Below are 12,453 nucleotides of genomic sequence, written 5' to 3' on the forward strand. Positions count from 1 at the left end.
CAATGAGTCAGAGGGTAAAAAGGCCCTTATCTTCTCACCGAAAGGTAAAACCATACATCACCAGCAAAACATTGCTGTCCTTCTTGTGAAGAAACTTTCATTGGGGACATCTCAAGATATCATTTTGTGGCACAGTATTAAAAAGAGACATGAAGCTTACCTACCTTCACAGAAGATATCTGTTCTACCAGGCATGTAAAACAAGAACTAATCTGTGCTCCTCTCATCCTCCTACGTTTCCTTCAGCATTCTAAACACATCCAAAAACTAACTATAAAACTCAACAAGATCAAAACATCTCAGGAATGTTTAACAACTGAATTAATTTCTACATTTAGCACTTATCTTCTTTACTGTTTTGTTTGTTTGCTTGTTTCAAGTGTAATAATTCAAACCCCTCTATACTATATCTCAAGAACATTTTATTAATACCTGCTTTTTGGTGGCATTAGATTATTCTATTTTAAGACTTAAGAAGATGGTTCAGTGGCATCTGTAAATATGCACTAACTTAAAATCAGAAATCAGTTTATCTCCAAAGAATCTTGTTAATATTGCTGGCTATTATTTCATCTGCTTATATGCACACTTAACATTTTGGTAAAAAAAACAACCCATGAACTCTTGAGTCAGAAAGCACCATGTGAAAATATTGCCATTAAAATAAAAAAAAATAAAATCAAATCCATACTTCAATTAAGAAAACCCAACTTTTCTACCAATAGTAGTATAAAATATCATTCTGTCATGGGCTTTGTATTTATTCTTTCCTATAGCAATTGTTAATTGTTGGATCCCAGCTATAACCTATCCTCCCTCTCAAAGTACTGCAGAAGAGTCAATTCCACTGTTTACAGTTTCTAGTTGACATTAATTATTTTTACCTACACAATTGATAATATTTTAGTATTAAGGGGAAACTGCATCTGCTGAACTTAGACCCCATAGAGTCCATGGGGGCTTTTCCTTTTCTTCGATGTAAGAAAGGGGTGAAAACCTATCTGTGTATGCATACAGCAAACACATTATATATATGTTGAGGAAAACTGCACTGTAAATTAACTACTGCTTTGAAGGAGTTTGGTCAGAAGAATTTTATCAGCGTTGTGTGTACTTACTTTCAAAAATGGCTTGGTTTTATTTTTATTTTTTTTTCTAGCAGAAGAGCACAGCTATTCTGGTACATTAAGGACAAAAACACAATAAGTAATTCAGATCCTAACTAGGATCTGGAGAAGATGCTACTCTGAACAGCAGCATTAATCTTAAAGTGTTAGCAGATACGGCCATGCAACCAGTGTTGCTATATGAACACAGTTGTAATGATTTGTGGAAAAAGCTATTACATTACGCAGAAAATAAAACCCATTATTGCTTTCACCTTCATTCTTAAATACACTCAGTTGCAAGGCTCTTGTCTGCAAAATGCACAGATCACTATGTCTAAATTCTCAGTAAAGGAAATCAGGGCAAAGATCCAAATGGCATTTTGCATCACTGGTATCAACCTGTCTCTGAGAGAAGTCAGAATTCTTCATTACTACGGCTGCAAAGTCCTGAGTACAGAGACTGCTTTCCTGAAAATAGTGAGATACCGATCAGATTGAATCTATGGAAAATAAGTGAGCTATAGTGTCACCTCTGGCTGTGGGGGCAGATAGATCCTCAAATACTTCTTTAAGGTTATGATAGACCCCATTTAGTGCTTCCAAATGAGCAGGGTAAGTGTAGCAGTTATATACTGAGTCTTGCTTATATGCCTTTTCCTCAGAAAGTACATTTCATATTCCCATAAAAAAAAGAAGGGAATTCTTTGCAGAATATACTGCCTCTGGTTTAGATGTAGCTATGTTAACAATAGTTCTGGAGCTGCAAGAGGACTGAAAAATCCCTATTTCTGTTACTGCTGCAGTAAGGTCCCTCAACAAACTCTCAACAAAGGGATGAATACAGATTTCTGTCAGCCCTTCCTCTCCCACATGCTTTATCTCACCTTACTTTCAGCTACCCTAAACAATCTCCTCGGTTGTTGTAGTGGGATGTTACATGATACTCAAATATACAACTACCAAGGATTACACAGTTCTGTGATTTCATCATGAAATTAAGGTCTTCATTAACTAAGGTGACTTCCTTGGGTTTGCTGGAAACTTAAGAACAGATTTAAGCATGCTTCCAAATACTGTCTCAACTTCAGTTGAAATTATTTTCCTAGAAAATGAAAACTGTTTTGCAAAGAAAGTACAGTATGGCACGTGTACAGAGACCAATGAAAATATTCAGCATACGATACAAACACCAACTCCATCCTTTTTAGTTACGATACAATAGTTTCCAATAAAATCTTTGGTGGCTTTATTAAATGCTTATCTATTAGAATGAAGGCCTTGATTTATCTAAGAGCAACTGTGCTAACATGCAAACTTTAAAAGAAATGCAAGTAGCCATGGTCATGTTACCCTTTTTCTGGGTGTACCGCAATAGATCTTGGCTGGTCCAAACCCTGGGATATAATTACATATCGGAATGAGCCGTTGAGCCTGGCAACTTCTATTAAGTTGAAGCCATGATCCGTCCAATATATGTTACCTGGGAAAAATACCTTGAAGTTACTGGAAAAAGAAAAGACTACTTGAAAAGTGTTTAAATATTTAGTGTGTAACTTAGGATCAGAAACAAACCTCTGTACTTTAACATATATATATATATCTTATATTCTTAATTTCTAGTCCTATTCTGCCTTCTGTTTTAAAATATAAACTTGTATTTGTGTCTGTCACCACTGAGACTGTCCAGCTAAGAAATAGTGTCCAAGACATTTAAATAATTTTTCTGTCTGTAATAAAACTGCAAAGAACTGTGGTGGTATCTTCAAAGAAGAACATCTAGACATTTGGAATATTAGAAATTAGAGCTGAAAGCAAACCAAGTTATTTAGGCTCGAGCTGAAGATGCAAGAGCATACTGTCAGAAACCATGACAACTCCTGAAGCAGGCTAAGACTTACCTGCTATCCAGTCCACTGCAATGCCTTCAACTCTTCCCAAACCATTTGTAACAATGTCTTCTTTCCATGTTTGGTCTCGTTTAGATCTGCTAATCTTGTTGAAACCCATGTCTGTCCAATAGATTGTATCATTTCCTATAAAATACATAGTGAGGATTCTTGGATTAATTCAGTTCCTTCAGTCCAACTATCTACACCAGTAACTTTAAACACTGCCAATTATAAACGTTATCAATATGTCTCAGAGTAAACAGAAGAATAGTATCAACACTATCATCCTTAATTTCTTTTTCCTTTTTTGAATAAAGAAATAGGAATTCTAAGTTTTCTACTGGTTGTTTAGTTCTGCACGTGTAACACAACAGGGCCATGACGATTGATAGAAGATGCTACTCCTGTTCAGAATCAGACAATAAACAGGTTGTCCTGTTTTTGTTTTCCTTTTTCCTAAAGGAATATATGTTTCAAAAAACATCTTATTTTGCTTATTCATCACCACTCCAAAATATTTAGGGGTCTGAAAAACTATTGTGTAAAACTGTGCAATCATATAGATTGAAGTTTGACAGTATAAAAAGTATCTAGTAAAAAAAAAAGTGTGACATTTGAGAGTGTTATACTGATAAAAGAATAAGAATTGACTCTATCCACAATTCATCCTACAGTCCACAGGCAGCTTATCAGCACGCTCAGTGATGTCTCCACTGGAAAACAGTGGATAGTTCTGCTAATGTAATCTACATAATCATTACACAAAGTTTTCTATTTACTATAAATTATAAATAGCTAGAGGTTAACACTGTAACAACCAACCAACTTCCAATTCCTTTAAATAAAGCTGCAATTATTCAGAAGGTTTGAAAACTGTGGCTTTATTTCATTTATAAGAATAGCATACAATATTCACTATACATACAATAAACTATACATAACACTTACCTGCGTGGAAGTCTATGCCCACAGCAAATGATGTTCCAGATATCGGCATTAAAGCATCCATTTTATCATTTGGATCAAGAGGAATTCCTCTAATTCCTTCATGGACAGAATACATAAGGAATGATTCAATACCTATGGTAAAAATAAAAAGAGCCAATGAGAGCAAAGTGGAGACTTTCCCAATTAACAATTGGGAAACAATTAACAAAAAACAATTGAGGAATTGAAAAGCACTAGATACAGCTTTTCAATACTGCTCCATAGCTTTCCAGAATGATAAATCCATCTCTTTAAAAAAACCTCCATCAATTATTACAGTGTATTTCTAATTAAAAGATAAATGTCTTAGAGAGAAAAGGGGATCAATGCATTTTAAATGTATAGTTTTGTGTTAGATTAATCACAATCTAGATGGACCTATTGCTATTAAGTAGGAAGAAATTCTCCTGTGTAGAGTTCTTGTTATTTAGTCATTCCTGGTGGAGAATCACACCTAATTATGGACAACCAGAATTAGAACAAATACTTTCCTAATCTGTTCATATCTCAGAACACTTTTATGGTTAAGGGCAATGATGCAGCATGATAACATGTAACCCATATTCTTGAATAATTTTAACTACCCTACATTAAAAAAAACAACCTCTTTCTTCATACCAGTGTAAAGAGCTACCTAGTTGAAGACCATAAGGATGTGGTCTAAATTGTTTCAGGTAGAGAATTACAAAATTTTCTTCAAAGCAAGAAGAAATCTAGCTAGCAAATGAAAAAAGCAATGTTAAATATATACGTACTTGTAAATTTTTTCCCATGAATTTTCAAGACAGAATTAAAATGTTTGTGACTCCTGACCTCTTTTTAACTGAAGGAAAATTTAATTCTAAAAAGATGTTATGATCTAGAAAGCAGCATATCTAGATAAAAAGGAGGAATACATTTCAAATGCACAACATCCACTAGTTTTACCTTAAGCCACAACTGAAAGTTATAAATACCTGAAGTAATTGTAAGAGTAAAAATGACTATTTGAAAAAGAAATAATAACATGTTCCTAACATTTTTAAGATACATATGAAAAGCACTGAAGAAGTAGAAAAGCCACATTTATGTTGCTTAGTTCTGCTTCCATGTATACTCTGCTACTAACTAGATGAAGTAGCAATCCCTCACAGAAAAAAATACCATTACATTCAACTGTAAGGCACCCTGACCATGAGGCTTTTTTGTATTACTCAGACAAAAAGTAAGACTTTGGATGTAAGCTTTGTTCTGATTTTTTTTCTTGCTCAAATAGACAAAAGATTTTTAAAAAACAGATAAAAAATATCAGGCCTTACTTTATATTAAGGGCAATAAAACAGGATGAGATACCCAACCTTTAAGATACTGTAGCCTATAATTTAGTTTAAAGATAAGGTGTGTAACCTTGAACAAATATGTATTGCTATTAGTAATGGCTCAGATGGTCTGCTTTTATGCCTACATTTAAAAACCAAAACCAAAAACATTGCTTAGTTTCCACAAAATTTATGCAGAACTAAATAAATAAATTAAAATATAAATTTAAATTCTATGCTAACCTCAGCAGACATTTCTCTGGTTTTGCTTTAATCAAGCATATTAAGTATGGTTATTTAACTTAAAATTAACAAAGTTTTTTACTTATAACAGCATTCCCATAAAACTGAAGTTAGTTGAAATAAATATTGAAAGCCATTTTACCTTTGCATGCCATGCGGTTTTTTTGAAGGTTGTAGCCTACTGTACACACACAAGTCCTGGTGGTTTCTGATGTTGGTAAACAAAGCTGGGAGCATCCACCATTGTTTAACTGACAGGAATTGCCACCTATAAACGTGACACAAGAAGACAGACAAGAGGAATCAAAATTTGTTTCCAGTGCAATCCCAACTAAAAATAAGTGTTTGCATCAATTTATTAATATTACCTAAACCAACTAATTCCTTTGAAAAACTGAGATATGTATAAAACATTTCAAGCTATGCTACTATTGATCTACTCTTCCATACTTCACCCTTACAGCACTTTTCCTGTGCACTTACATACAGTGGGTATTTTTCCTTAGATTTTTTTTTAATAACTAATTAATAAATAAATTTTCTAAAGAAGAATCTGCCTATTTTAAAGTAAAAGGATATGATAAAACTGAAAATACTACATTAAGTTTGTGAGTAGCATTGCTGAAACTGTACTGACATTAGTCTTGAAGGCGTATCTTACTCTAGACCATCAGCAAACCATTGATCACATCGTATTCATTCATCAAATATTATATTAATTTTGCATCTTCATGAATCACCATTTGTTCAGTGTATTTAAGATATGCACCAATGTGATCTCACAGATTCATGCTTCCAATTAAAACAATATTTACTTTTAAATAGTAGATGAACAGTCTTTAATAGATGATCATAAACATTATATACAGTACAATAAACACATCTCAGAAATTGGAAACTTCATGAAAAATCATTTAAGTCTATTAAGACATTCAAGGCATACTTGATTACAAGTTTCCAAGCCTATATGAACCAAAGTCACATTTATTTCTGCATCCCTAATTTTGAAGTCGAAAGCATTTCTTAATCTAAAATCATAGACATTTTCTGATGATCCAACCACTCAAATAGAAAAGACAGGTGAGTTGTAAAAGCCTCAGGCAACCTCAGACAAAGGGACAAATTGTAGAGTTAGAAAAAAAAAAAATGATAATCTAGGAGGCCAGATTTGTATGCAGAGAAATCTGTAAGTGCCCTCGCATCACATTTGCTCTCGTGTCAGTTTGATTAATGCAAGATGCATGCGAAATATGCAAAGATTCTTTAAAAAAAAGGTGGAAGTGTAAAGCTGAATCCTTTCTAGAGTATTTAATTCTTACATCCAAAACCCTGACATTGCTCTGTCAAAATACAGATCAGCCAGGTGACATTTCACTACACTTCAGGGCTTCCATTACAGTTCAAGTGCAATACTACAAAAAGACAGAACTGTTCTTTCTCTTGACTTCTGTACAATGGAAAATGCATAATAATGTCACAGACACCAAACATCACTAACACTGGGGTTCTCATAAGGCTATCTGTATGCCTCCATGGTAGGGAGTTCTAGCATTTTAAAACGATAGAAACATTACTGAATGCCTACATTTGTATTACTTTCTGTTCCACCACATTTAAAACGAAGGGCAAGACTGGCCCTTGCCTCCTAGATTAGGCAAATGTACCCAGAAGTGCTAAATATGGAACTGAATTAATGTGCTCCGTACATAGACTACTTATTGCCCAGCAGATAACTTGATCCTTTTCTTCATATGTTTCATGTAGATCTCATCCTCATCATCACTTTCAATGCAAACATCATGAAAGTAGCTGGAATCAGAAATAAGCTCTTTCTAAAGAACCTCACAAATGTTTTAATCGCTGATGTCCAAATTCATAAAGCTACGTGCATGTCCCCAAATTACACTTTTGCATATTATGTTAGTTATGGCAGTATTAGCAATATCCCTCCCATTTTTCTGCTCTCTTACTTTTGATTTATACTACTGTCACTTCTGTCAACTTAGACAAATTAAACTGTCTTAAAACAAATAGATAATTAAGAATATTAATGACATCTCTCACAATATTTCACTTAAAATTTCAATAATTTGAGGTGAGGCTCACACACTGCCTTTTTTTTTTACTTAAAATTTTAAACTGAGAATCTCTAAAAGAACTTCAAACTTCACTATAGTGTAATCTTCAGAAAACAGCTGATAAATTAAAAAAATACCAGACAGATATGCTAAATCAAGTCTCCTATTATATCTGGTAATTTATTCAATTACAAAATATTGTGTAGTAATTTATCATTGAATTACAAGGAATACATATTACTTTATTCTAGCCTTGTCTGGAGAATATCATGCGAAACAGATACTGTGCAGTCTAAAAGTTGGTTAAACATGCTTCCAGTTTCACATACCTTGCTGTGCTGCTTTATCGTACACTTTCATATGGACAACACCTGAAGTTTTGTTTCGCAGGACAGTGGGGTTTCTTCCATCTTTTTTATTACAGGTACCGATCTGAGCTAAGTTCTGGTCTGCCCACCAAAGCTTTTTATCTGTAAAATTTTCAAGTTTTAAAAATTAAGAGGATTATTATCAAGTATGTTTGAAACCTAAGGTAGGAAAAAGCTTTTGAGGTTAATTCTTATACCAATTTAAAGGAAAATTGCTCAAAGAATAAACGGTGGTTTTTGTTGGTTCTGTTGTTTTTGTATATCTTTTTTCTAAACCAGAAATTTTTTTGACATTTAAATTTACTTTTTTGTCTTTAGGTGATTGGTTTTCTCACATTTTTAAGTGGAAGACCTGAATTATGCCCAATTTATAACTGAACATTACAAAACGTTGTTCACAGATCATATACCACTACAACAGAGGGTTAGGTCTCTAACTTTACTATATCCATTCATTATGTACGTAAAGATGACTGGAGCTCTGATGCCAGGCTCTCATTGCTTGACTTGAATGTTCAAATTAACAAGTATGATAATTACCACAAAAATAGTTAAGAATCCATTTACTGTCTTAAATTATTGAAATTATCAACTTACATTGGTAGTAACCTTTTCATCATAATTTCCACAAAATTTACAAATAACAGAAAAAATGAGACATGCTATGCACATATTAGCATAAAACTTCAAATCACCCTTGTCAATCTACACATGTAATATACTTGAATCATAGCATGTAGGTTGTCTAAATTTTTAACAGAGAATTCCGACTCGATCCGCAATTGCAGCACATGTAACATTTTTCAAGGGTTGGATTTCAGGTGACGTTAGTCTTAAAGAAAAATTAAAATTCAGGCAGGATTCTAAGCTACATGAGATAATCTTCGTAACAATTTAAACAACAGCTCATGAAAACAAGCAATTTAAATAAAATTTCAAGAAACTGAAAGGTATACATGAGATGTATATTCTCCAGTTCACTTACAACACTTCAGCAAAATGTTATTTTGAAGCCCCATTAATATAAATTAAATCTCAATGTTAGAGATTGCTTTAGTTTTGTTCAGAAACATACAGCACTTATCAGTTTAAAATTTCAAGACTTTGACTCATTAACTGCTGGAATTAATAAAAGAGCCTCTTCAGTTAAAGTTTGCTCCTCTTTCATTCAACAAAAGTTAGTAAGGTGCCTTAGAGTCAATGGTTTATAATTTCTTTAAAGGTCATAATCTACTTTTTCTTAAATCAGTAATGAGGCAGTACTCCTACCAAGTTTTGAGTATTTCATGTCTCATGCCATCACTTGATATTGTACAAATGTGCTATAAAATAAGTCACAACAACCACAAAGTGAGAAGAAAAAAAAGCAAAGACAACCTGTATCAAGAAACAGAGGAAGAGGAAATAATGCAAAATGAAGAAAGAATATGAAACAGACTTTTGAAAACCTTCCCAGCAGCTCTCATAGAAAATTTTTATTTCCTATTGCTAAGGCTTGGAAGACAGAATAGGTTAAAATGAAGGGAAATCAGAAGAATGCTAGAAATGCTCTTCACTCTCTTGGTATTTCTTTATACCTCTACAGATACAAAAGGCCACAGACATTAGCTTTACTGTAGCTCTGAAGGATGACATCAAGATCATGGAAATGCTTTCTACAACAGCTGTGTCCTGTCAGCATTTCAGTGAAGATGCTGGGGTGATGATGGAAAAGCTCTGAAGTGTGGCACTGGTACTTGTCATGGCCTTATTGTCATGGACTGCAGTCAAGTGTCATCAATCAGGGGTGCCCAAGGACTCTTCACCCTTGTATCACACCTGAGACTGTCACAACTTGAGAATCAGGGTACTGAAATCAGCCATGCCGTGCTTCTGTGACTTGTCAGATGCCAAGAGCGGAAAAACTCCAACCTTTAAATTTCACATATGCAGACACCAGCATTGCACACTCAAGGTGGAATAATTTTTTAATGCAAACTAGCATATTCTTCATAAATATCTTCTGTGAGGTACATGGCAACAGCTCAGCTTAAAGAAAACTAAAGAATTGTAAATATGTATTTCTGAAAGGCAAGCAAACTGCTGGCAGATCCAAAAGAATAATAACATAATAGTAATGAAGCTTAGTGTCTAATTTTGACACACTAAACACTTGAGAACTTAAACTTGCTTCCAAAACAAGGACTCAGCTAACTCGTAACAACTGAATGTTCACAGTGAAGAGCTCCTTACCTAACCAATGTCAAGTCCTTCAGCTGTTTCCCTTATAACAAAATCTTTTCATTTTTATCATAATTAATTTCAGCCAGCTTGTTCCCATCATTCATCAATCTGAATGGTTGCTGGAAGCAAAGCAAATCAGTCCTTTCCTGTCTGGGTGAGACTGAAACACAGAGCATACCGAACACACAGAAAACACTTAGCCAATGCTAAACTCTTAATGTCATCCTCCAGATACTGCATAAAAGCATTATTTCAGTGAAGAAATTCCTGGTGTTTGTAGCTGTAGGCAAACAAATCCAATGGAAAGCACTACCGACTATTTCTATCAAATGTGACGGGGAACACCATCCTGTATTCTACTTTTCACAGTACAGGCATGAGATACTTTGGTAGTTTTTGATAACTATTTAAAACCTTAGGAAAAAAAATCAATGCACAGAGCTAACGCAACCTTTGTCAAAATACCGATTTCTTTTTGAAGTTGAACCAAGAACACACATATGCCATACTTTCTTCATGAACCCAAAAGCCACCTCGTACAAAATCCTATCTGAGCCTCAGTATACTGCAAATTAGCAGAATGATTGACTGGTTGCATCCCTGCAGTTTGGCGGCAGCCAGATGGCCATGCAGCACATGTGCTGGCCAGCATCTCACGTCGTGTATAGCTCCAAAGTGGCAACAGCCCATGCTTTGTTTTGACACAGAGAAGATGGGGAATGGAGTGGAGAGCAAAAAGGGGAGAAATTGAAGGCATACGTGAGGAAAATGGGGTAATGTGATAGCAAATTGTGGAACTGTGAATGGGGAAAGGCTCTAAAAGTGCCTGCAGTAGAGACAACTGCTGTGCAGTCTTAGGATGAAAGATGTGGAGTATTATGCACTGGAGGTATTACGGAAAGAAGGTTATAGAGAGAAGCTGAAGGTACTGTGTTAAGATTCAGGAGACATGAAAGCAGTCTTCGCCAGTTCTATTTCTGCTGCAAAAACTGCTGATCTGAGGCTAGTTCCATAAAAAGTCCTGAATTAAAATGCCTAGTTATATATGGAAAGTCTACTGACTTTAGGGATGAAATTCATTTTCACAAGTGAACAAAATTACTTGTAATGCTAAACCACATTTTTCATTAAAAACAAATTACAATCAATAACTAAGAAATCATGAAAAAAAAGAAAAGCAGGCTCTAAGTCCCAATACATCAGAATACAATTTTCAACAGTTTTGGTATGAAACTCAAACTTCAGTGAACTGATGACCAAACAGTGACACAGAAACCATGGCCAACCTTCTGACTTCAAGTCCTTAACACATTAGTACTGACTGTCTAGAGTACACGCTAGAGTATACTCTCTAGACTACGATGAGATGGCCTCAGTATCCCAGGTTGACAAGTTCCACAGTCCACAATATGCTTCGGTGTCTGTTTCTCATCTACTTTGAATGCCAAAACACCCAATTGAGCCCTTACTCCATTCACAAGACTTACACAGTCATTGCAGGTCATCAATTTCTACCGACTTAGTCAAGTCATCCACCTTAGCGCCTTGCTACCGCTCTGTAGCTCACCACTTCATAAAATAAGTTAAGGATTTTTAAGTTATGAATTTAAAATTGTATTTCTGAGTGTCCATAGCCTATATTTTTCCCATATTATAAAGAAACTGAAGCTATTGTGTTAGTAAAATTTAATCAAACTAATTTAGTTCTGGTACTAGCCTTTGAGGAGGTCTCAGTAAAGAAAAAAATGTTTTATTGGTCCATCTCCATTGGATAGTGTGATGTGCTTAGGTTACTAACAAAGTTAAGACTACATTTAAAGTATTAATTACTGTGAAATACAATCTTGCAGCACTGTTGAACATGTCTTTTTGTCTCCAATTATTTATGTATCTTTTAAACATCTGAAAGGAAATAATTAAAAGGGGCAAGTCTGTATAACTGCAAGTTTAACATCATTGGCATTTTCATTTTAGACAGAAAAAAAGTTATTACTGTAGATGAACCAAAAGTAAATCTTTAGAGTGCAAAAATCTTTTAAAATTCAGGAACACAGCCATTCCAACAAATATGAACTTTATTTTTACTTCATATTTTTTTCAGTTACATGAATTGTTGCCTATGCTGCAGTTTTATTAGTTAAGTAATTAATTGATAAAGCCAGACAGTTGAGAGTTTCATAATGGAAACCACAGATCTGAAAGATCATTTCCATTGCAGCAACTGTAAAAAGTTACTGCACAAAAGAAAATAAACTGAA

General features: G+C 34.4%; 1 protein-coding gene across 1 annotated transcript in view; it reads right to left on the reverse strand.

The window, feature by feature from the left end:
- The window catches only part of LOC104536347 (low-density lipoprotein receptor-related protein 1B-like), a gene marked incomplete at both ends in the record, with an annotated part of 106,353 nt that overhangs the window by 50,096 nt on the left and 43,804 nt on the right, over positions 1-12,453 (reverse strand). Inside the window, 5 exons of the mRNA XM_010178928.1 lie at positions 2,460-2,589; positions 3,008-3,142; positions 3,947-4,078; positions 5,669-5,794; positions 7,934-8,074. Of these exons, the coding sequence (XP_010177230.1) occupies positions 2,460-2,589; positions 3,008-3,142; positions 3,947-4,078; positions 5,669-5,794; positions 7,934-8,074 (664 nt within the window). The remainder of the gene's footprint in view (positions 1-2,459; positions 2,590-3,007; positions 3,143-3,946; positions 4,079-5,668; positions 5,795-7,933; positions 8,075-12,453) is intronic.

This window comes from Mesitornis unicolor, unplaced genomic scaffold (assembly GCF_000695765.1).
Source record: "Mesitornis unicolor isolate BGI_N332 unplaced genomic scaffold, ASM69576v1 scaffold402, whole genome shotgun sequence".
Classification (NCBI taxonomy): domain Eukaryota; kingdom Metazoa; phylum Chordata; class Aves; order Mesitornithiformes; family Mesitornithidae; genus Mesitornis; species Mesitornis unicolor.